The sequence below is a fragment of the Pangasianodon hypophthalmus genome, chromosome 7, assembly GCF_027358585.1.
Source record: "Pangasianodon hypophthalmus isolate fPanHyp1 chromosome 7, fPanHyp1.pri, whole genome shotgun sequence".
Taxonomy (NCBI): domain Eukaryota; kingdom Metazoa; phylum Chordata; class Actinopteri; order Siluriformes; family Pangasiidae; genus Pangasianodon; species Pangasianodon hypophthalmus.
The window spans coordinates 4,736,417-4,762,348 of NC_069716.1; the positions used below are offsets into that span (position 1 = coordinate 4,736,417).

A 25,932-nucleotide genomic window follows, 5' to 3' on the forward strand; every position below is an offset into this window, starting at 1 on the left:
CCTTGCTATATGAGAGAGGATTATACAGATGACTGAAATGCTCTAATGCAAGTCACACAAGTCTAAGAAGATTATACGGCCTTCGTATCCAGACCTGATTACTGTCCATTAAATAAAAGATTTAGATAAAGTCACATGGAGCACTGTAAGTAACTTTAGCTACAATTTGGATAAATTAAGGTCAACAGTGGAAAAAGTAGAAAAAAATATATAAAATAATATTTGAAAAGTTTGTTGATATTTTAGTTGATATCTTACTTAGAACAAAATAGACAAAATAATGTAAAATCCAATCCCATCATCCTCATTCATATTTTTTTTCATTAAATCAGTTTTTTTTATAGTAACTTAAATATATGAAGAGCAACTAAGCCTAATAGTTGGTTGGTATGCATGCAAATTAGTATGTGTTTGTTTTTTTAAGTAAGGAATAAATCATTTGGGCACATGCTTTTTTAGGAAAATAATCAATACTAAGTGGAGTCACTGTTACCACCCTGAAGCTTATTGTTTTCCACAAACATCATGTCCGGATCCGAAAGCTTTTTACTCCTCTTATATCACAGCGATTTGCCAACAATAATCACATCACAAAAGTACAACACTCAGTACCTTTTATCCATTTATAATTACGTTTAATGTTGCAGAATGGCCACAAAACAAGTTAGCTCTTGTTTCACTTATGTTATAGCAGCTATAAATGGTCGTTCTCATGCCAGCCTCTTTTTTACTTTCTTGTAAAGTTATTAAAGCAATGTTAACAGCTCTACAACAGCTTTACCTCTGACTGTTACAAAGTGCTGACACAGGAGACTTCTTTCAAAGAAGTTAATTAAACATCTCCTTACAGAAAACTTGACCACTGTAACATTTACACATTGTTTTTAATCTGTTTTTCAGTAATGGCTGCCATACAAGTGCATGTGTAAGCTGTTACTATAGAAGTGATAGCGTATTAGAATGAGCACATTAATATAAACCTGTGATATGCAGCTGCACTATTGTCAGAGCTGCTGTTATAGAAAATTAATCAACAACTAATAATATAAAATCTAAATATAATTAATAAATGAAAATATTTGAAAATGAGTACTTGGAGGGTTTAAATGGAAACATACAGAGGAAAAAGTATGATTTTTTTTTTCATGTAAATGTAACCGAGTAACAATATAAGTATAATTATAATATTTAATTATAATTAAAGAAAGTATAAATACTCTGAACTACTTATGTATGAGAATGGCACTTTCCTCACTCCAGGAGCTATATATACCTATTATTAGTTTCACATAATTGATAGTAGTAACTGAATAATATAATAAAGAATGACTAAGCAATAAGTCAGGACTTATTACAGGAGTACACTACTTTCCATCTCTGGGTAAGGAGATGTTCCTTTGGTCCTAAAGCAGCTGTGATGAATTTATAAGAGAGTCAACGGTAAGAAAATATTTTAATTTCCTTCAGTTTTATACAGTTTAAAATCTCATGAGTGCTTCTTTCTCATAAAACAGTGACTTTCTTTCTCTGAGTACATAAGTGATATTATTAGAGATATGAATATCATTTGAGAGGTTGGTCTAGATTTCCATAATGTTGCACAGTCCTGTTTTGAGTAAATTAACATACAGCAGATTAATTTATGTCAGATTTAGGACTAAACAATGTCCTGATTACAGTTTAAACTAAGCAACATTGAACTGATCTTCAGATGCATTTTTTTTTCAATCTTCTCTATGAACTGCATCTGTAGTGTACATGTGTATAGCAGGCTGGGGTGTGGTTTATTCTAATTGGGGCGTGGTTTAGCTGATGGGGGCGGGGGTTATTGTGGGTCTGCATTCAGAGGGAGGATTAATGCCTGATGTGGCACACCTGAGCCCTGATTTTCCCCACATATATTTATGTGACCTCTTTCTCTTTTTCCTTTTCTTGCTGAGCAGGGAGCTGAGCATGTGTGGGTGTGTATGTGTGTGTGTGTGTGAGGGTTTTTCAGAGAAAAGAAGAGAAAACCTGTCAACTTAAAGCTCACATATAATAGCAGTTAAGGGGGAGCATTGACTTTTGTAGGCAGCTTTTATGAATTTCTCAGTCAAAGGTGGAGGCTTGGGATCCACAGGTGACTCGGACCAAGATAATGTGGTTAAAAGGAATGAATGAACAAATAAATTAATAACAGAATGAATTTAACTCTATCTGTATAGTCCTTCTTGTGATTATTACTGGTTACGCATTACCAGCGTAGACACATGAAACACAGACATGTCTCGGTTTCCCAGTTCCTGTCCGGAAACCACAAAACCTCATAGTTACTTAATAACCTCAACCTCGTATTACTTTATTGCTCCAGTGAAATTTGTAGAAAATGTAGACATAAGAACTGCTTTAGTAAAAAGTTTTGTCATATCTGTCTCATTCTAAGGTCTTTATAATTAGAGTGTAGCTATGTTAAACATTTATTAATGAAATCAGTGATTGTCCTTAGGATTAAGTAAATAAATTTGTTTTTTAAGTAAATGGATTTCCCAATTTTTCATCATTATTTTCATCATTAATGAAAATGAAAAAATATATGAAAGCAAAAATATATGTACACAAATGAACTCCAAAATATATGTGCAATATACTGGCACTCACATTCCCAATATGTTAACTTATATATAGAATATATAGAATAAGTATGATTCAAGAAACACAACACAACAGTTGTAATGGTGTAATAGTGATGAACATACATTACATACAATAAACAGCAACACAATGGCTGGAAAGGTGTGTGTTGGGATTATGGTGCGAAATTTACATATGTGTCAAAATATATGTAAATATTTGTAAATATACAAAAATTTTTTTAAAATAACAGTGGTGCAGCATGTAGAATTGTCACTTCACAGCTTTAGGGTCCTGGGTTCGATCCTGAGTTAAGGGTTACTGTCTGTGTGGAGTTTCGCATTGCTGTCTGCGTGGGTTTGTGATGGGTTTTTCTGGCTTCCTCTCATTGTCTAAAAGCATGCAGGTAGGCTGACTGGCTATGTGAAATTGCCCCTAGGCGTGAATGTGTCAGTGTGTGTGTGTGTGTGTGTGTGAATGTGTGTGTGCATGGTGCCCTGCCATGGACTGGTGTCTTATCCGGGGTGAATTCTCGTGCTTTGTGCCCAGTGTTCCTGGGATAGGCTCCTGATCCACCGCCGCCCTGACCAGGATAAAGGGCTTACTGAAGATGAATGTATAAATATTTCCAATTAGGTAAGCAATTCAGAAAGAAAGAAAAAGAAAGACAGACAGCTGATTTGTTTTGCAATATACCGTGGAGTTATTTTCCTCTCCGACAGGTGGCAGCAGAGAGCGTTTCTCTGTTCAGCTCGCTATGATGTCCTTACAGAGCAGGAAGAAGAAGACCTATGTTGGTTCCAGGGTTGACATAACTGTTCAAACTGTCCAGCTGAGCCTTAGTGCATATTTATTTCACACTACAGGAGGCGTTTTTATATCGAAAAGGAGGATTTACAGCAGCCAGTAAACCGGCAGATTTCTCCATGTTTCCTTCTAGCAGGTGTTCACTTCAAGGTAATGTCACAGCGACTTTCCTAGTTAAGTTCCCAGGCTAGATGCGGGGTGCATCCCAAATGCCGCCTTGTTCACTACTTAAGTGCACTACACAAGGGGTGAAATAACGGTTTGTAGGCACTATGTAGCAAGTGCACTGTGGAATACTGAGGCGGTTTGGGATGCAGCCACTGTGAAGGGACGCTAACTAGAAACTTAGTAGCTAGATTTTGCATTTTGGTGTTTTCATTAGTGTCCTATAATTCCCCTGTCATTTTTAATTCACTATATATATATATAAAATTAAGATAAAAATGCGACTTTTTTTTAAAAATCTGGTTATACACCTCACCTAGCTCCAGTTATTAGCTTAGCTTAGCAGGATGCTAGCTAAAAGTGGGACAAAGGTCAGTTAAAAATAATTTCTGTCAGGAAGCATGTGAGCAGCCAAAATCTGCTTCAAAACATTTAATATAATGCATAACATCATATTTTAAATCATTAATGCATGCACATTTATCAGTGTTAGCTTATTAATTAATACTGTTTGCTCTTAGAAAGAAATTTTAGATAAAAGTGGAGTTTATCTCACATTCCTTCTTTTACTGCAGAATCAGTAAAATAAGATTTATTGCTGAAATGCAGACTAAAGGTCATTTTTTTTTTATTTTTTTTTTTTTTTTTTTTATAAATGTATGGGATTTCTACTTCCTTATTTAGGACAATTAAGCCTTGGTTTTTACCAACGCCTATAAAATTAAAGTGTGCTGAAATGAAAATTGGTCTTTCAGAAATGTTTGTGCCTGTATCTTTAGTGTTTGGACACCAATGCGACAGAAAAAGAAATGCAAAAAAAAAAAAGAAAAGTTTAGGATATTCACATTTTAATTTGACAGATTGTGACGTCTGCGAAAACTTCCAAATTTTTTTAGTGACTCATCCTGTACTAGTCTTCTGCTCGTCCAATTAAACGTGCTCAAGAATGAGAATGTGTATGTCCCGCCCTCGGGGGCGTGTCTTGCTCTTAACTCTTAAGAAGCAGCTTGTTTGCAGTAAAAGCGCTTTTGGCTGTGCGTCTTCTCGTACTCTTTTCCCTTTTCCAGTCATCGCTTGGTTGAGAAATAAATGATTGGGTCTGATTCATTTCAAAGAGGGAGGAATTGGGGATTGGGGGTTAGGTGACTTTTTTCAGAGGAGTGTTTTATGAATTTGAGGCTGTTTAATGCTTCTGTTTAATATACATCAGACTGATTGAAACCACTATTTTTATAGAGTAATGTATTCTCTCATTCACTAAGTGACATTTAAAAATTGGAATTTATATATATTGAGACAAACAAATACTTCTTGATCGTGCTTGGGAATGGATTTGCTTTTTAGTGCCAGTATTTTTTTTTTGTTTTGTTTTGTTTTTTTCACATTAACAGATCTGAATGCAGTGATTTATGTACTATTAAATAGCACCAGTCAGATGTATTTGAGTACCAGATTACCTGCAATCTTTTTTCTTTCTCCCTTCTTCTAATATATATATAATATATATATATTGTGTTAACAGCGCGGAGGTGTGTACGTGCACTGAAAGCAGTTCAGACGGAGTGGGTGGCTCCGCAGGTCTACACAAGGCGATGCTCTTCTACTTCCGTGCCCCGAATTACATCCCATTACACCATCTATCCTCGAGACAAGGATCCACGATGGGAAGGTTGGTAGTGACTGTTGAAAATGTCCTTCACTTATTTGAATGGTTGAGCAATACTCTACAACATTAATGGCAACTATAAATGGATAAAATGTACAATGTGCTATTTTTCTAATCATTAAAAAAAAGTTGGAAAATTGCTGTTGCGTAATCGGGACAAAATACTTCAGAATGTGCTGTTACAGGAAAATGATCAGCTTTGCATTTGGCCACAACGCATCATCCATTCAGTGATAAAATGTCTTTAAGAGCACTCTCTCATCGTGTTTAATTCCTTACTTAACCAGCAGAGACGAACATATTTGGCGAGAGTGCCATGTTCGTAGTGAAATGAATAACAGGAAGCCTTTTTTATAAAAAAAAAAAAAGATCCATCTAGTTGTATGTTATAATGCCTCATGAGTCAGAGAAAGCTTTTATGTGATTCATCATCTTCGCATTCTCCAGAGCCAGCTGTCATTTACAGCCTCTGATGAATGCTATCAGCTCTAATTTATCGGTTGTTAAATAATTCTGACTGAAACTCTTACTGCGCCTCATTAGATGAAATGTAATCATAGATTTGATTTGATAAGCCACTGTGCTGTTCTTTACAAAGTCACTCGCGACAGATTTCACATTAGCCGAGACAGATTTTTGCCTTTCATTACTTGATGTATAATTGGATTTTCTGATTAGAAATGGCTGTGTCTGATGTGGTGTCAGTCAAAAGCACTTACGCATCCGCACACCATCAATATTCCCACTGCGTACTTATTGTATTTAGTTAGTTGCAGAGTTATTGGCAGCCTTGATTAAAATGGGTTTTGAAAAAGTATCTGGGGTTAAATGTCATCATTTCTGAGAGATATGTCATCTTTAATTGAAGTAAATTCATTCTGAGACTCTTTTTTTTTTTTGTTACAGTTATTGCTACCCCTGCTATTAGTACTCTGTGCATCCTCCGTTTGCTAAGAGAGCAGCGAGTCTTTGACTGTAATATTTGATGAGATTTGAAACCAGCGTGGGCGGTTCTCTCTTGTGGACTTTCTTCCCCAACTCACTCCACAGGATTTCAGTGTAGTTTAGGTCAGGAGACTGGAATGTCCATATCCGAAGCTTTATTTTCTGGTCATTTTTCCATTTTTTGTGGATTTGCTCATATATATTTTGAATCATTGTCCTTTCTAAAGATCCAGCCACAACCCAGTTGTAACTTCCTGGCAGAGGCAGCCAGATTTTCATTCAAAATCTCCTGGAAGTTCATTGACTCCCTGATGCCATGTATCTTGAACGTGTTACCAGGGTATGTGGAGGAAAACAGCTCCACAACATCACAGATCCTTCACATACGTAACGGTGGGGATTAGGTTATTATCTGTATAAACACTATCCCTTTTATGCCAAATCCTTGAGTGTTTGTTGTCTGTTTTTGTCTCATCTGACTATAGAAACTCAGTTCTATCAAAGTTCCAGCAGTGTTTAATGAACAACAGGCGCTTATGTTTGTGGTTAGATGAAAGAATAGGGGTTTGTTGGCATCTAATTTTAAATGTTTGGTGCCGTATAATTGTAGATTTGGATACTTTAAATACACTATATGGCCAAAAGTATGTGGACACCTGACCATCACACCCATATGTTCTTCCCCAAACTGTTGCCACAAAGTTGGAAGCACACAAATGTATAGAATGTCTTTATATGCTGTAGCATTACGATTAACCTTCACTGGAACTAAGAGGCACAAACCTGTTCAAGCATAACAATGCTCCTGTGCACAAAGCGAGCTCCATGGTTTGCCGAGTTTGGACTGGAAGAACTCAAGTGTCCTGCACAGAGCCCTGACCTCAACCCCACTGAACAGCTGGACCACCAACTGCACCCCAGACCTCCTCATCTGACCTCACTAATGCTTTTATGAATGAATGGACAAATCCTCACAGCCATTCTCTAAAATCTAGTGGAAATCCTTCCCAGAAGAGTGGAGGATATTATAACAGCAAAGGGGAATAAATGTGGAATGGGATGTTCAACAAGCACATATGGGTATGTTTGGCCATATAGTGTAATTTAAAGCCTTATGACTAGAGAAGGCAAGGTGTATTATTGTCATTTTGACAGTGTGAATACGCAGTAGAACAAGATGTTATGAAAGTTTGGCTAGCTTCTTCATTTTTAGCATTTGTAAGTGTAAGGTAATAGTAGGACAAAAGTTTCACTGCAGTGAACTCACTACTGTTGTAGCTCTGCTCTCTGTTAAATAGCTGTTCCTTCATACGTTTGTGTTGTGAGTTGGTCTTTTATCATTTGCGAGTACTTGAGTATCTGTGCTCGTCCTTAAACCCAGACACAAACTTCCAAATTGAAGTGCTCTCATTTTTTTTCCCCAAATGTCGATACATTTTCTTAATAAGATGTAAGCAAAAAATGATTACATGGGATTGATATAAACACTATAAGCACTTGATACAACTGTAAATGTGCTTGTGCGTGTATATAAAGGACGATTGTTATCATATGTAACGTGTCTGCTTTATAACGTTGAGGTGACTTTTGGCTCCTTCTGCAGGTATGGAAATGGAGCGCTTTGCAGATGAGGCGGATGTTGTGATCGTGGGCGGCGGCCCTGCCGGTCTGTCAGCAGCCATCCGACTGAAGCAGCTGGCCAATCAGCACGAGAAGGAGCTGCGCGTGTGTGTGGTGGAGAAGGCATCACAGATCGGCGCTCACACACTCTCCGGGGCCTGCTTAGAACCCAGTGCTCTCAGTGAGCTCTTTCCAGACTGGAAGGAGAGAGGGGTACACACACACACACACACACAGACACACAGACACTTAAACGATATGTTCACCTGCAGTACACTAATCACCTTTATCATTCTGACCACACATCAATGACTAATAGGACATAAAGACTACCGTGGACTTTAACACACTCACTAATGGCTCATAATTGCAGTAATGAGTGATAATGTCATTACGTGCGACATTTAGTGTTGACAGGGATGGCTCAGATGGTAAAATTCTGCACTAGTCACCAAGAGGTTGAATTATTTTAAGTCATCTCTGATAGATACGTGTGCTGTGGCTGCACGATTAATCATACTGTAATCATCACAGTTTTTATTGTCAGTAAATGAAACATAATTTATGTATTCAATTTTATTATATTAAGATAAGTTATGCCATTGTGCTGTTGAATTCTTGAAATGATGATTAATTTTCTATAATCTTGGTTCTTCTTCAAGCAAATCACAGGTTTATGGTAATTCACTTGTTTTAATATATTATCGATTCTCTAGTAAAAACATTTACATGGAGGTCGCACAACATAATAAAGGTAATAATAGTTGTTTAGTTTTCTAGTTTGTCATCTAGAGATGGTGAATTGGTATGGTATAAGAGGAATAAAACACTTTGGGATGTGCCGTTAGTGGAGAATAATCAACTTCAGGGTTTAAACAGTATCTCTCCAGGCTACATCACACCATGCTGTCACTGATTGTTTTCAGCACGCCTCATAGTGTTTTATTCCTTTAAATAGCTAATAATAATATTTAATCATTCATGAATGTCTTAATTGCTGTAAAATTTATATTCAGGTTAGCTAAAGTTTTAATTTATTTATTAGTTTCTTTTAAAAATTTATGTTACATAGACATTCAAATAAGACTGTGATATGACTTGTGTGATATGTGAGTGACAGGACTTCCTGTTTCCCTGTACTGGGTAGAAAATCTAACCAAGTAGCATGCTTCTTTTCCTGACTTGGGAGTAAAAATGTAGTCCTTTGTTCAGTTTTCTGACAGTTTACTTTGACATGAAAGAAATAAGTAATATGTCTCGCATGTCTGTCTTCTGTTTCTGGAGAGGTGGCAGATGACGATGCATGGAAGGTGGTAGTCTGGCTCTATTGTTAACTTTGTTGACATCTTGATTAAAATGCATTATAAACCCAGCGACCTGGTTTCTTGTCAGCGCACAAATCACGGTGTGTGTGTGTGTGTGTGTGTGTGTGTGTGTGTGTGTGTTGTGTGCTGTCTTTCAGGCGCCATTCAACACACAGGTTACTGAAGACAGATTTGCTATTCTGACAAAAAAATACAGAATCCCTGTGCCAATACTTCCAGGTAAAGTAATATGACTTGCATAACGGTTCCATACCAGTGTTACACAAGCATACACAATGAATGCACATACACACTTATTTTTAAGTCCTGTTCCTCAGTCGGAGATGTCTGAATTAGAGTCTAAAATGTATTGATCCTGTTGTTGAAATTGCTTGAGGACATTGCTAGTTGTCCTCAGGTATTCTCGAGCTAAGGTTTTTTTCTTCCTGTCTTCAGGTCTCCCGATGAATAACCACGGGAACTACATAGTGCGTCTTGGTCACTTTGTGCGCTGGCTGGGTGAGCAGGCTGAAGAACTCGGGGTCGAGCTGTATCCGGGCTACGCTGCAGCCGAGGTCAGAACATCATGACCCACACTCTCTCTCTCTCTCACTCACTCACACACACACACACACACACAAGACCTACGTCTACTATTCACATAATGTAGGAACCTGCTTATAATTTAAGAACATATTACATTTTAGGCATAATAGAAAGACATAAATCATATTAACCATTACATATGTGCTCTGTTAGCGAAGGCATATTAGAAGCTCCATGGTCATTCTAATATGTTATTGTTGCTATAGTAACAACGCATTCACAGGGATGCTCCACGTCATCCAAGTCTGATTATAAATGGTTTAAAAACTGTATTGTTATTTAACATACAGTTATGTAAAAAATGTATAGTCATTAATATAGTGACGTTTTCAAGTAAGGAGAAGTTTATTTAATGTTTATGGAAGGAGTCTCAAGTGTCAGCGTTTCTAACAGTCAGTAAGTCGTGCAATTTGTATTTTTATTTTATTTTATTTTATTTTATTTTTTTGACTGTTTATAGCTGCTATAACATAATTGATACCAGCAACTAACTTGTCTTACAGACATCCCACAATCTTAAATAAATAAACTGATAAAAGTATTACTTGTCATTCATTAATAAATTACAAATTGTAATCATTGGAAAATTGCTGTTGTACAAGAGGAATAAAACACTTCATAACATGCTGTTATAGGAAAATAATCAACTGCTGGGTGGTAACAGTAATTCAGCTCTTGCCTGACCGCATCACAACACCTCATTGTTGATTATTTTCCTATAACATCGTGTTATATATGTTGTAACATAATGCACTATTTATTATTCTATACACATTTTCAAAGATTTCAAATTGCACATTCAGGACTACTGCACAAAAGCACAGAAACGCTCGTGTGTAAAATCACCTTTCACTATTTGACCTCAAAGAGATTGATTAATGAGTTTGATGAGCGTTTTAAATTCTTGTGTGACCTGCGGTTTTAATACACCTATGATTAAACACCTTGACAAGATTATTGAATGGATTCATTAGTTACAATCATTGTAAAGAGGTGCCATGAAATTTGTTGCTTGAAGGACAAGAGCCTCGTCTTTTACAGGTGTTGTTTCATGAGGATGGAAGTGTGAAAGGAATCGCCACCAATGATGTCGGGATCGCCAAAGATGGCTCTCCTAAGGTTCGTCACCCCTTTCGAGATCAAGACTGTGGTATAATTTCCTGCATTACATCATGTCTTAAAATAACATCATAGATGAATTTATACATATAGAGAGAGTGAGCCAGCATATATCCACGCACTGACCGGCTCTGTGTGTGTCTTTTGCAGGACGTGTTTGAACGAGGCATGGAGCTCCACGCTAAGGTCACTCTGTTTGGAGAAGGATGTCACGGTCACCTATCCAAGCAACTCTACAAACAGTTCAACCTGAGGGAGAACTGCCAGCCGCAGACCTACGCCATCGGCCTCAAAGAGGTGACTGATCCGCCTTCTCCTGCTAAACCTAAAATAATGAGTTAATGCCATAGACCAGTATTGTCATAATGAGTTATTGCTATAGACCCAAACTGCTGAGACCCAAACTGATTACTATTGCATACACAGTAGAGTAGAACATAAGAATCACACCCGGGTACAGACCAAAAAACCAGTCCGAGAGTGTCTGAGGAAGGTGGTCTCGGTCCGCTTCCAAGTGAACTCGAGCACGATTCGATTGCAGTGAGAAAGGGATCCGATTCTGAATCGACCCGACTACAGGAAGTGAATCAAAGATTGTGGTTTTTTTTTTTTTTTTTTTTTTTTTTTTTTTTTGGACAGCTGAGCAAAAAGTAAATGGTGGATGCATATCCAAAACATTTTAAACAAGCAAGTATATAATTATCTGATAATTTATTGCACACCACCTCCTTGTGCTCAAGTGATTTTTATGATTTCTGCAAAGGTTTGGTTCCGCTGTTGTATTTCAAAGAATGAAAGAGCTCTACATTTACATTTTGTCCCTATACTTCCCTCAGTCAGTGATTTTTTTATTTTTTTTTTTTTCCTTTTGGTTCATTTAATTATGTGCAGTGTGAAACAACCAAAAATATCAAACTCTATAAACCGTCTAATAAGTATGTAAGCACCCTATCACTCTCCTTTCCCCCCAGCTGTGGATTATTGATGAGAAGAAATGGCGCCCGGGTCGGGTGGAACACACTGTGGGCTGGCCTCTGAACAGAAACACGTATGGAGGCTCTTTCCTCTACCACCTGAATGAAGGAGAGCCACTGGTGGCCCTGGGCTTTGTGGTAAGTAAAAAAAAAATATAAATAAAATGAATGAGAAATTGAGTGACCTAGGTCTCGTTCTCTTTTTGAACCCTTGAGCTCTGCAGTGAATGGATGGTCTTTTAGCTCACTCTTTGATCTGAATAGAGATTTCTCAAAATTGAGTTTCATTTGTCTGAGACACAGTTATAAAAGGCATTGACCTCGCATCTGTTTGGTCAGGGTCTATTATCCTGAGATTTAGGTTTGGTTTTTTCTTTTATCATATAAAGGATTTTTTAAGCATGCAGTTCTTTCTGCTAATGATTAGTTGGAAAATATATATATATATATTTTTTTAAGTAATTTCTTGTCAAAGGAAAAGGCCCATTTATTTATTTGTTTGTTTGTTTTTACATTTTTTATTTTTTAATATTTAATATCTGTTGCCCATTTTTGAGGGGTGCCAATAACTACAGGGTTATACTGTGTGTGTGTGTGTGTGTGTGTGTGTGTCAGTTGTGTTGCAATGTTAACAACGGGTTTTTTACCCACTTACAGTGTGGCTTATATTATGGCTTAGAGCATGTTTATATATATTTTGGCCTTATGTACCAAGTCTAACTTTGTTCACGACATAATTTGACCAAAATAAAACCGTGGAGTCAATTGGACCCCCTATAATTGCTTTCAGTATATCGGCCATCTTGAATACTTGAAACTTCCTGCATGCCGCTGAAACACCGTTAATGATTTCAGTGTGTGTGTGTATGTGTGTGATTGTGCAGGTGGGTTTGGACTACACTAACCCTTACCTGAGCCCGTTCAGAGAGTTCCAGCGCTGGAAGCATCACCCGTCCGTGGCCTCCACTCTGGAGGGAGGAAACAGGATAGCTTACGGTGCCAGAGCTCTAAATGAAGGAGGACTCCAGGTACTGTGTCTCAGTATCTGAAGCACTTTACTGTATTTAATGCCTGGTTAACGTAAGTTATGTGTCTGTCTTCCCAGTCTATACCTAAGCTGACATTCCCTGGTGGTGCTCTGATTGGCTGCAGCCCGGGCTTCATGAATGTCCCCAAGATCAAAGGAACACACACGGCCATGAAGAGCGGCATGCTGGCAGCAGAGGCCATCTTTAACAAACTGACAGACGAGAACCTGCAGTCCGAGACAGCAGGCATGTGACGTGCAGCTACTTAGATTTACAAAACATACAGAACATGAAGCTAAAGAGATCAAATAGAACATTTTTTTCTGTCGTTTGTCCGTTAGGTATCCACGTTCCTGAGTACGAGGAAAATTTGAAGAATTCCTGGGTCTGGAAGGAGCTGCATGCCGTGAGGAACATTCGGCCATCGTTCCACAATTACTTCGGGCTGTATGGAGGGATGCTATACACTGGAATCTTCTACTGGATACTGAGGGGAAAAGAGCCATGGACACTTAAACACTCTGGTGAGGAAATAACAGATGTTTTCACCACTAAAGCTGAAAATTGAATACATCACACATTCCACTAATTTTAGTAATCCTTACATCGTGTATGTTGTTTTTTTTCTGTTCATGATTATTCATAATTACTTGTCTCTTCAAATAATAGCACGTTGGTATTATGTTAAAAAAAATCGTAATGACAGTGATTTTCTTTTCGCAGGTATGGACTCTGCCCAGTTGAAGCCAGCGAAAGAGTGCACACCCATCGAGTATCCGAAGCCTGATGGGAAAATCAGCTTCGATCTCTTGTCGTCGGTGGCTCTGAGCGGCACCAATCACGAGCACGACCAGCCTCCTCACCTCACGCTGAAGGATGACAGCGTTCCAGTAGCGCAGAATCTCGCCATCTACGACGGCCCTGAACAGAGGTTTTGTCCTGCAGGTGTGTGCGTTCTTTTGCCTTTAAAGGTCTGGAAGGCTTGTTTGTGTTTGCCTCCTGTCAGTCATTTTATAGACACTCCACAGATCACCTCAGATCCTAGGGGTGGAGCTTTGTGAATATAGGCAGGAATGGGCATGAACTCAAAGAGTTTAAAAAAAAAAAAAAAAACATTCAAATGACGAACCCTAACCATCTTTAGGGGGAAATAGTCTAATCTTACTTAATGCACCGTTAAGATCACGGCTTACACTATTATAAACCGCTGTGGAATCCTCAAATCTGATTTGTCAGGTGGTGTTGATTAATTTTCTGTAACAGCAGCTTTGACAGTAGTGCTGCTAATTCAAATCACAGTCGTTCATTCAAATACATCATCGTTTATATAGTAACAGCATATTCACAGGGTCACTGATTCACCGCCTAGCAATAAATCCATTTAATTTAACAAAATAAAATTATGACTTTATGACAGGTAAGGCATCACAGCAGCTCAGCATTCATGATGTAAAAAAAAAAAAAAGTCCAATTTGATTAGATACTGATCCAGTGCTTTAGGTATCAGATTGATGCATGATCTTGGACTTTTGATTTAATCAGGCTTTATCTGTTTTTCTATGTAATTTTTTTTTTTTTTTTTTTCCCCGAATACCTCTCCCTCCCAGGTGTGTATGAGTTTGTTCCCCTGGAGTCAGGTGACGGTATGAGGCTACAGATCAACGCGCAGAACTGTGTGCACTGTAAGACATGTGATATCAAAGATCCCAGCCAGAACATCAACTGGGTCGTTCCTGAGGGAAGCGGAGGACCAGCCTACAATGGCATGTGATCATGTGTTATGTTAAATTTCTTGAGATTTTATTCAGGCATAACACACACACACACACACACACAAACACACACAAACACACACAATATCTTACAGAAAAAAAAAAGTAATTTTTCCAATGTGCCTACAGATCAGAATATTCCCATAGCTACCATTATGGGAACTAATGTGTGTAATTATTAATTATGGCATTAATTATGTTTAATGTTCAAAGTGTACGGTTTGAAAGCCTACTGAAACAGATTTCAGTAAGACTTTTATATAAAAGGTTAATATGTTTGACCAAGTAAGGTGACATGGAGTTTGTCTGTAAACGCACAAGTGCAAATATGGGCTAAAGCTCATAGGTGAGGTATCAGCATGTTATATTAGCTAGTTAACAGCAGTATTGTATATGTCAATGTCAAACTGGTAGAATAAATTAATTTTACCAAACCTTAAGCATCTGTTTTATTCTCCCTTCTTAAAACATCATCACATTTATTGTGAGAATGAGTTTACTTTTTCACAGTGAACTAAGATCTTACAGAGAAACATTTCCTTTAAGTCTTAAATCAATCCAATGATTAAACAGCAAGCTTAAGACAAATAAATATAGTCAAAGAGCTGAGTCAGTCTTAAAGGTCAGCCTGCTGTCTGATTAAATAAACATTTTAAACAGTAATCTATATGCAACCAAACATCAGACCTACACGTTCATGTTTACAACAGTCACACATTCAAGTATTGTATGCTATCTATAATGGATCCAATTCTCTTAATACTTCCTTCTGTAAACTGCATATCTTTATCAGGGTTTAGATCCATGACTCTAATTTTTCTGTATTTACTTGTACAACTACTCTACTGTTGAGCAAAGAGACGTGAGCTCATGTAGATCCACACAGTCACGTCACTGCTGTATCCCTTACGCAAACATTTTGGAGTAAATCTTCTTTTCTCTCTCCTTCTCCTCCTTCACTTTCTGCTTGACCCTCAGCAACTCGTTTGCAATAGCTGTAGAAGGGGGGGAGGGGGAAAAAAACATGGAATATTACATTTTTAGGCAGGCTCAAGAACAAATCACTACATAGTTCAAGGTCTGCCATTTTATACTGGTGTCCAGAAACGGTGGACAAACATCTGCTATCTTTAACCCATGTTCACTGAGGAAAAAAATATTCAGTCAAACTGATTCCCAAATGTCTTCTTATTCAATATTAATACTCACTAAATAGGGTATAGCACAGATACCCTATATAGTTTATAATATGCCCAGCAGAACACCAGAAAGGTTGAGAAAGTGTGTCTGTAGCATCACTTAAAACATACTTTGTTCATGTCTATATGTATATACACACACCAAGTCAAATATTTTGATTGACCAAAAATATTAATACAAGGTAAAAAAGTTAAACTTTCTAATTCTAGAGGGTATAAGTAAGGGAAGAAAATATAGCTCCTAACTGGTAAAGGCTGATTTCAATCTCTCTAATTAGCAAATTCCCATTAAAATGTCTTTAAAATGGTAGATAAATAATATAGGCAACAGAAATCAACCTGTATAGTATGTGATCAATTTATGATTTATGAGCAAGCTGAATCAAAATCAATCTAAGACTTCCCCAAAGATTCCCAGCTTTATAAATTTCTAACACCTAGTTGTAAATAATGAAAGATGGTTGAGGGGCTGATAATGGAAGCTTGGAAGGACCCACATTGCTGAACCTGAGTTGAGCCAAATACTAAAGGAAGCACCGGGGATAAGATTGAGCTGGAATGGAATGGAGCTGGAATTGTTCCCTGACTGACACTGTGAATTACACCTGTCTGCTGCATCTTACCTTTGTCGTCTGGTGCAATCTCCTGTGCTTTCTTCAGATCGATCTGTAATTTGATAAGAGGAAAGGATCAACACTCCAGCAAACACTACAGGTCATGCAGAAACGCCAGACTTGCACAGGAGAAGCACGGCTCTACAGAGATGTGTTAAATTGGGTGGAGTAAACTGCAGTGCTGTGGTCTGACTGAAGGAGAAAGTTTAAAAATAACCGTGAAGTTGGATAGAGATGGGAGCTGCAATAACTTCTGAAGCAAAATGATGAAGCACACAAATGCCTTCCTCTTGCATCATTTAAGAATTGCTAAAAGCATGTGATTTGACTGAACACTTAGCTAAGCTTGCTTTTACATATGCAGTGTTTAGTCAGTGTGAATCGCATACAGGTGTGTTTTCACTTTCTGTGGGGTTCTTTAGCAGGCGAGAACACAGTCATACTCGGGTGCGGACCAAAACAACCAACCTGAGAGGATCTTATTGAGGTGGTTTCGATCCGGTTCCAAGTGAACTCTAGCGCGCTTCAATTGCAGCAAGAAAGTGATCTGACTCTTGTGCAGTGATCTTGTAGAAAGTGACCTTTTTTAAAAAGAGTGTAAATGAGCTGCTAAACTGAGCCAAAGGACAGAGCTGTAGTGCTGCAGAAATGCCATAAGCTCTAAATATTTGGACTGACGAACAAAATGAGAAAATAAATGCTGTTATTTTTATATCTATTTAATCATTAATTTATTTTGAGTGAAATCCATGTTCTCTGTGCATGGGTGATTTCTGTGATATATACATACACTTTTTACAAGTACATTTTCAGCTCTATATGTCCCTCAACCAACTTTTCGTTTGTTTGTTTAATAATGTGCAGTTCAAAAGCAAACCAAACAGCAAACAAACCAAAAGTATCAACTTCACTCTGATTTGGACCCAGCAAATGGGCTAATAGGAGTGAAATCATGTGCTAACATGCTACACCAAAGTCCTGGTCCACTTGGCAGCCATCTTGGTGACACTCCCAGGCAGTTATTTTCCTTCATACCAAAAGCTCTGTTTTGTCTCTTAGCTTTCTGGATGTTCTAGACTAGTAAATACTTTTGAATGCAAGCTCAGAGTCAATTTGAGATGCAGCTCATGACAACAATCATGATGGCGGCAGAACGTTTTAAGAGAAACAGAGCTCATCTGCGTGTGTAGTTTTGGCTCTGACGTGCCGTCTAGAGAATGTTGCTTTCTGGATGTACATAAGATAGGCAGAGAGTGAGTAAACACTCTGTGTTGGGCTGTATATGTTTCCTACAACAACACAACACGTCCCATTAAACCTATGGTTTTTAGTCACTTACTTTACACATACCTGTTACTGACATAATAAAATGTTTAAAAATTACAGTAGTCCTATATTATAAATCTGTTAAATAAATAAATAATGGTGGTCAAGGCTTGAGGCTGCAAAAATCATCATAATGACCATTTGGGGTCGTTTGGGAACCCCTGGGCTATACTCTCATGGTTGTTAAGACACTGTTAGCCTTAGCCTCAGATGATTTGCCCCCATGCAACAAAGCGGCTAATATATTTTGCACCCTTCTCTGGCCACAAGCTTCAGCATCTTTAAGGTGGCAAACTGATTGGCTCTCTGCACTTCCGTGTTTTTCAAAGCATTTGGTCTTTAAAATTGTCTCAAAAAATTGTTTTTGTCGAAGTGCTAAGGGAAGAAATATATTTGGTCGACTGCTATTCAGTCAAATGAAAGTAGACAGTTGATGGTGGTGGTGCGTTTGGTTAAGAGAAAATAACATGATGTCAGAAGAAAACCTTCTACTGATTGCTTTTTATCTCAGAAAAGCAGGAGGGGCTTAGCCTTGCTAGCCCATTAATACAAGCCACTCCTGTGTATAATCTGAGAGTTTGCTAAACAAGCAGAAGAGGAAGAAGCAGAAGCTATCCAATTTAGAATGAATCCTAGAAGATGCTGTGAGTGTGTAGATGTCAATAGCACATTTGGCGCAATGAAGTGTAACCGAACAATTTAATGAGCAGCAGAGATTTCGGTGTGTGTTCATTCAAACGACTGAGATATAAAGAGCTCATGGTGTGTGCAGTTATCTTTCGTACCATGGCCTTGTTGAACTCCTTGAGGCCTTGCCAGGCCTGTGCTCTCCTGAACAAAGCCTTAGCGTGTGTCTGATTCAGCTCCAGAGCCTGTGAGGAACATAGTGAGCAAACACGAGTCAGATCATCATATCTCTCTAAAGCTTCTAATTAACCTTCAATTCAACCTTCGGCGCAACGGAAATGTTTTAATTAGGGTACGAAGAGAAAAATTCCTTCAGCCTTAATTGGTTTTCCATGACCAAATTATTGTGCCAAATTTAATCAACACATCAGAGTGGAGCCATTCTGGCTACTTGTGAAGTTTTATCATGGATTGAGATTTGATCATCTTGAATATTGTTGTGCTTATGTGGACATTGGATAGCAGCGATATATTTGCACTTTTGAGAGTTAAAAAAATAAAACATTTCAAAATGTAAAGACAGCCCTTTGAGACATGCTGTCCCTCAAAAAACAGGTCAAATATATCAAAATAAATTATTAAAATATTACATTTATCAGCATATAAGAAAACAGTCTTAAATTGTAGTTTCACTAGCCATCTGGCATTAGCATTATTATCTAGCAAATATCAGCCTGTGAATTAGGCTGCTAGTTTAGTCAATAAAAGCATGCATGATGGAGCTGTTTGGGGAGGGTTTTAACCTTTAAACTGTGCAGTGATGTGGCGTTCCAATAACGATCTGGGACTCAAGAATTCTCCGTTAGCCTAGACTAAAAAGTGTTCCCTCTCTGAGCGTGCGTACCTCATCGCAGCTCTCGACGGCCTCCTGCCACTGCTGCAGTTTGAGTTTACAGGCTGCTGTGTTGAGGATGCAGCTCAGAGCCGTGGGCTCCAGCTTCTTCTGCGTGCTGTCATCATCCAGAGTGTTGCCACAGGACTCTAAATACCTGCATCACAGTTCAGGAAAAAAATGTACTTTTTAGGACTTTAAAGGTGTCAGTTAAATTGTGGGAAAATGGTGGGAGTTAAATGCAATAACAATAATTTAAAAGTTTAAAGAGGCAGGTCACAGACTGGTGCACTCACCTAAGAGCTTTGGAGTACTTCTTCAAAGCAGCCTGCCAGTTCTGGGTTTTAAAAAAGTTATTCCCGATATCTTTGATGTCCTCCGCCACAGACAAGACTTTATCAGCCTGAAAGATGAATTATCTTATCATTATGTACATATTGTAAAATAGTGAATGACAAGTTTTATATTTACTATTTCTGTTTAATTGAACTGCAAAGATGAGACTTTAATGTACAGTTGAAAGCTTGTCATCTTTGCAGTCATTTTCATAGAAATGTGCAGTACCACAGATATTTTTTAATTGATGTGGGTCTCTTTAAATACACTCATGAATGTCCCTATTGGGACATTCCAATGCTCATGCCTTGGGAATTTTCTACAAAGGTGCTTGCTAAGTCACCAACTATAAACAAACAAACAAATAAATAAATAAATAAATAAATAAGAAAGAAAGATATACCATCTAGCTCAGCCTCCTGACTGACTGCATACCATGCTGCCTATATAATTTAGAACTAGATTAATAAAAATCCATTTAATTTATATTCACCCTGCCTTGACATCAGGACTTTTAGGGGTCAGTGCAATCAGAGCAACAACAGAAATGTGTCAAAGTTCACCACAGTTTGACTTGCAAAATTGTTTTCTGCCTGAAAACATCCCAATCACCTCATCAGTCCTGCATGTGATAAACCAGAGAACACACACAACTCCAAGACCCGTGCTGTATTTCGTACATTCACAGATTAGATATCAGAAGACATACTTGTTGAGAAACACTCACATCATTAAAGTCGAGGTCTGAGTCCTCAGGGAATTCTGGGTGCACGTCTCCAGAGCCGTCGTTAGGAGCCATGCCCCAGTCATCACCTGCTTTATGCTCTCCACAATCAGCAATTACACATGGCTGAGAGAGAGAGAGAGAGAGAGAGAGAGAGAGAGAGAGAGAGAGGTTAAAATTAGACTTGTGTGCCACAGGCATCTATCAGCACATTAAATTGCACTAAATGGCATTAAACACCTAGCCACTGTCGAAGCTCTCACATGTGATTTGTGATTGCGATTCATGCTTGGACAATTAAACTAACCATTTCTGGCTTCAAATCCAATTAAAATGTCTGAGGCCTCACATTTAAAATATCCAGCAGCTTCTTTTGTGACAGCACTCAATACATATTAAATCATGAAGAAGGAGGCAGATGTGCTTTCACAAACTTTAAGCCATTTCCAGACCACAAAAGAAAATTTTTGTGCATGTGCAAGTCTATGTAATCTGTCTAAACACATCCAGGCAAAGGCTAGTGCACTCAAGTAGTAAGTCTGTCCAAATAATGTGCTTCTACAGGAACTTAACAGCCACTGTGAAGCTTCCCTACATGACCATGACCACAAATATGTAGCTCTTTCCAAGTGTTGCACAAAATATTGAATATTTGTTCAATACCTCAGTGTGGCAAGTATCAGGGCTCATTATTAATGTTTCAGTAAAGTTGTGTGTAAATATTTTTTGTAAGCCTAACAGAACTAGAAATTTCCACTAGACTAGAGAACTGAAAATAATTTAAAAAGAGAGAAAATAAAAGACTAAGGGAGCTGTAAATGATAAAATGATAACTAAATGGTGAAAGAGTGCCTCATAAGCTTGTTGTGCACTAAATCTTCCAGTAATGCAGCTCGGCCACTGCAGCGCGTCGGCTACCACAGAGACACGCTGACTCTTCGGACTCTTATGGGGTGCCATTACTTTTCACTCTAAATGACAGCAATCTAGAATAAATGTTATTTAATGGACTTGTTTGGTTCTTTCAAGTCATTAATATGAAACACCCCAGCTTCTCAAAATTCAATTAAACTACAGAGTAATATATGTATATAAAATTATAAAAAAAAATATTTTAGAAAAAAGACAACTTGAAGTAAATCAATCGATGCTCCATCAGTGAGTCTCCTTATATGTATACGTCCTATTTTGACGTAGTATGGATAGTACGTAGGTTGGGTCACGTCTCAATGTGCCTCACCTTGACCGGATGATCATCCTTGGTGTCGATGGCCTCCAGCATCTTGACCACGCCCATGCCCTTCAGCACCTGCCCAAACACCACGTGCTTGCCGTCCAGGTGAGGGGTGGGCACGGTGGTGATGAAGAACTGCGAGCCGTTAGTGTTGGGCCCGGCATTGGCCATGCTCAGCAGGCCCTCTCTGTCATGCTAACAAAATAAGAGAAGAGGGGAAAAAAACCAAAAAAAACAAAGCTTTATTTATCCTATTTTCCAGACAATAAGGCACTCCAGAGTGAAGATCCACCTGTGCAAATTTCATCTGCTTAGAGAAAAAAGTATACACATTCATAGGCAAGTTTTAAGCATGTATAAATACATTCTGTAAAGCAAATATGCCTTCAAAAAAATTTTAAATGGAAAAAAAAAAAACAATAGATAGAAGTAAGCTATAATAAACTAAATTAATCAGTATTTAATGCTTTAAAAAAAAATATATATATTTTTTTTTAAGAAAATGAACATTTAGAGATTTAAAATGTGCCCCTTTCTACTAACATGGTACTGGAAGAGACAAAATAAACAAAATTTTTATTGAAAAAATATGGGGTCTACTGGACATCACATCTACATAACATCTTTATTTTAAAAAACATTTATTAAAGCAGTAGCTAGCGTGTCCAGGACGTTCATTTACGTAACTGCCTGTTTACGAATGTGATCATTTTTTGAAAAGTGTGATTTCGCGCCATTTATTTATTTTTAATTGATATGTATTAACTGTATGTGTAATAAAAATATAAGACAATGTGACTAATACAAATAATAATCCACATTACTGAAGTGTGTCTTACCTTTGGTCTGTTAGCAAAATAAAATAATTATAACATAAAAATGATAACATTTGCGGCTTATAATATGTACAACATAAACTCTGCTTCACTGTCCAAGCTATACGCAGCGTTTCACCTGATAGTGGAAGTTTTCATCCTCGAATTTGTCCCCGTAGATGCTCTCTCCTCCCGTGCCGTTCTGATTCGAGAAATCTCCTCCCTGCACCATGAACTTCTTGATGACTGGAATAACGAGAAGAAAACTAAGCCACAGAACAGAAATGCGTCTAAAAGCTCGGCCGTCACATTTAAGAAGAAAGATGGAGGGATGCTGAGACAGTGCTCTTTTGTTCATCAGTAAAAGGATGCAGATGTTTCCTGAACCCGAAGCTCATACTTACTGCGGTGAAAAGGACATCCCTTGAAGTGCAGAGGTTTCCCAGTGCTTTTGCCGATTCCCTTCTCACCGGTGCACAGAGCGCGGAAATTCTCTGCCGTTTTAGGGACGACGTCAGTGAAGAGCTCGAAGACGATACGGCCCACTGGAAAGGACAACACACAGGACAAACAATGACTAGTGAACCACAGAGACAAAGGTTTGGTAGCATTAGTAAGTGGCAATAGTCATAAAATGAATCACTATGTCAACTCAAATGTTTGTTCCCTAGCGCAATGAAAACAGATCACGAGCTCAAATCCCGACCGTGCCACTGCTCATGCTCTCACAGGGATGTTATAGCGGACGCTCCAGTTGTTGATATGGTCAGCTTTTCTGTAAGGAGATATTTAACATTTTTGGAAGGAGTCTCCAGTGTAAGCGCTTTGTACCAAGAAAACTAAGTTTTTACGATGCAGGGCAGTCTTCAAGACAGATGACTTTGCACTTTCCAGTTTCTTTATAACATCACAGTCTTTTTTTTTTTTGCTTTAAGAGAGAGGCTAGTGAGGGAACGCTTGTTTATAGCTGCTCTAACGTAAGCGAGAGCAGGAACTAACGTTTTCACAGACGTTCCACAACATCAAAAGTAACTATAAATGGATAAAAAGTATGATGTGTTGAATAAAACATTTCAGGAAGTGGTGTTATTGAAAATTAACCAATTTCAGCATGATATCAGTGACACTGTTTCATCACACCACCTTGTCACTGATTATTTCTCTTTAACATCACTCCCCTATTCCTTATATAACATGCTTAAGATACAATAGATTTTTTTGGTTTAACTGAACAATCTGAGCCATAACTTCTTAGTTATTGTTTTCAGTAGACCTGGAAAGTATTGTGTTAATAATATATTATTATATCTGAGCCATAACTTCTTAGTTATTGTTTTCAGTAGGCCTGGAAGGTATTGCGTTATTAATATATTAATATTAATAGCATTATCAGGCCAATAATAGGTGGTCCATGTCCTAATTAGTGTCCTGCTCCCTACTCCCTACAAAAGGCAGTGTGCATTATGACCATTCCCTACTTGCTAGGGGGCCATTTTTGTACCCTACCCTATTGCAATGCATTATGGGATTCTGTGAGTGCACTAGATTTTCTCTGTTATGCTTTGGGACATGAAGGCAGGTTGATAAGCCTCCCTCAATAGTTCACTAACTAGGGAACATGGTGTGATTTGGGACACAGACCTTGTTAAAGGGCAGAGTGAGCAGTGGAGTTAGATTTTAAGCAAAAGAGAAAAAGAAAATGTTTAAAAAAAAAAAAAAGCCAAATAAAAAGAAAAGAGAAAAAGGACAATGTCAGTGGAATCCAGATAAATATCTGTGCAGTCTGAAGATAAGGAATAAAGCAGAAAATGTCGTGTCTGTGTGCTGCATGCTAAGCGAACAATGGTCAGTTAGAGTCAATATATATATATTTTTTTTAAAATGAAGCTTTATGAAGTCAAAGAGAAATCTCTTCACCTTTTTCACCGCCGATTTCTACATCGAAGAAAACCCTCGGGTTCTCCGCATTGCCGGGTTTGGACACCGGGGTCGGGGTGGACATTTCTGCCTCGTTTTCTTGAACTTGCTCAGCTACTGAATGAACTGGAAGGTTCTTTTTCCACGAGGAACTTTTGATTAAAATGTGTGTGTGGCGCCCTCTAGTGTGGCGGAGCGGCGCTGTACTGCGTCTGTAGCCATTTCTTTATTTCTTTCATTCACAAAATATAACAACAAATAACAATTTGCCGATTTTGCATAATTTACGTAATTTTATTTAACTCTTGAACTTCTACAGTTCCTCAACCTTGGCTATATCGTTCAAGTTCATAATTGGTTTCAAAAAAACACACTGTGGAACTTTCTGGAAAGCTAACTGACTGACTAAGCTAAGCTAACTAACTAACTTTCAAAACAATGATATGTCTTTCCTAAATCAAAAAAATTACTCATTATATCAACATAATAACATTTTATCAGATATACTATGTACTATGCAATAGTTTTTTCAACAAGCTAACTGGCTAAAATTTGTGATAACTCTAATGTTGATTACTTTCTCAAAACACAGATTAGTATTTAGTATAAACTTAAAAATTAGTGTAAACAGAGGTCAGTGTTATAGATTTAACCAAGTACTGTGTGTATTGACTGATCTAAAGCCAATACTGTTATAAACTAATTTAAAAGTAGAGAAGGGCCACTTTACACAGTGTGCACGGCCATGTTGATTTGATGTCACTGTGTAAACGGGGAAGGAACTGGTAGTTGCGAAGACTACCCCAGGTTGATGAGTTGAAATTTCATGTTTTTGGTGTTATTGCCAGTTGTAGACCGGGAATTACAAGTTGCAACTTCACCTCAGGGCTCCCCCTGGGTTCTCCGGTTTCCTCCCACCTCCCAAAAACATGCTGGCAGATGGATTTTCTGTGCTCAGTTGCCCCTAGGTGTGAATGAGTGTCCAGTAGGGTGTATTCTCACCTCACATGAATCTGCATGAATGTACTCATATTGTTGTTCATATCATAAATGATCAGACATGGAGGGTGGGTATACGCCTTTTGAAAAGTTTAGCTTACAAAAATTGGACACTTGAGGTGGTGTACAAGCTTTAGAAATGGCAAGTGGACAGGAAGACAGTGACAGATCGGCAGTGGATTGGGGTCATCTCGTCCGGCTCAGCACAGGATATTGAAAATGTCTGGAGAGACTTGGGTGGTTCTTCCATAATCAGAACATCGATATGGACTGAGGAGTTATTCAGGCCCAGGATTTAGCTGAAGGATTATTACTTTGTGTGGGTCTGTGGCACTCGGCAAGAGGACTGCACCCTTCTCTCTTCTTCTGATATCAACGATAACACACATACATTTATCCTTGTGAGGACCTTCCATTGACATAATTATTAATGTGGCTAAATAGTGCTATGCTACACCTAAATCTAACCCTAACCTTAACCTCAGTAAACAAAAAGGAAATCTTTTGGCTCTTTTAGTTCTTTGAATAAAGCTTTTCTCAGGGGCAACTAGCTATATGTCCCCACAACGACCTCAACTGTCAGATCATTTCCTATCCTTGTAGGGATATTTGGTCCTCACCAAGATATAACTA

At 38.1% G+C, this 25,932-nt stretch overlaps 2 protein-coding genes across 2 annotated transcripts; one reads left to right on the top strand and one right to left on the bottom strand.

The window, feature by feature from the left end:
• Window positions 1-3,363: 3,363 nt before the first annotated feature.
• On the top strand, window positions 3,364-15,056 carry etfdh (electron transfer flavoprotein dehydrogenase). The gene is made up of 13 exons (XM_026940526.3): window positions 3,364-3,567; window positions 5,105-5,251; window positions 7,797-8,026; window positions 9,276-9,357; window positions 9,574-9,692; window positions 10,765-10,842; window positions 10,993-11,139; window positions 11,814-11,954; window positions 12,701-12,844; window positions 12,922-13,090; window positions 13,186-13,368; window positions 13,568-13,789; window positions 14,452-15,056. Exons 1-13 carry the CDS (start codon window positions 3,537-3,539, stop codon window positions 14,613-14,615), a joined length of 1,857 nt encoding a protein of 618 aa, XP_026796327.1. The 5' UTR covers window positions 3,364-3,536; the 3' UTR covers window positions 14,616-15,056.
• On the bottom strand, window positions 15,037-24,461 carry ppid (peptidylprolyl isomerase D). The gene is made up of 10 exons (XM_026940527.3): window positions 24,301-24,461; window positions 22,788-22,928; window positions 22,523-22,629; window positions 21,575-21,763; window positions 20,338-20,460; window positions 19,571-19,677; window positions 19,287-19,431; window positions 18,541-18,627; window positions 16,439-16,481; window positions 15,037-15,611 (listed from the first exon to the last, which is right to left on the bottom strand). The coding sequence occupies exons 1-10, from the start codon at window positions 24,383-24,385 to the stop codon at window positions 15,523-15,525; spliced, it is 1,116 nt and encodes a 371-aa protein (XP_026796328.3). The 5' UTR covers window positions 24,386-24,461; the 3' UTR covers window positions 15,037-15,522.
• Between the last annotated feature and the right edge of the window lie 1,471 nt (window positions 24,462-25,932).

Bases quoted from the DNA above. Each gene is read 5' to 3' on its own strand.
- ppid (XM_026940527.3), bottom strand. From the start codon at position 24,385: ATGTCCACCCCGACCCCGGTGTCCAAACCCGGCAATGCGGAGAACCCG. The intron at 21,764-22,522 runs GTGAAACGCTGC...TTATTTTGTTAG, and splicing joins ATGAAAACTTCCACTATCAG to CATGACAGAGAGGGCCTGCT. The intron at 16,482-18,540 runs GTACGAAAGATA...ATCAAATTACAG, and splicing joins AGGAGTTCAACAAGGCCATG to ATCGATCTGAAGAAAGCACA.
- etfdh (XM_026940526.3), top strand. From the start codon at position 3,537: ATGTTTCCTTCTAGCAGGTGTTCACTTCAAG. The intron at 5,252-7,796 runs GTTGGTAGTGAC...CTCCTTCTGCAG, and splicing joins CAAGGATCCACGATGGGAAG to GTATGGAAATGGAGCGCTTT. The intron at 11,140-11,813 runs GTGACTGATCCG...CTTTCCCCCCAG, and splicing joins ACGCCATCGGCCTCAAAGAG to CTGTGGATTATTGATGAGAA.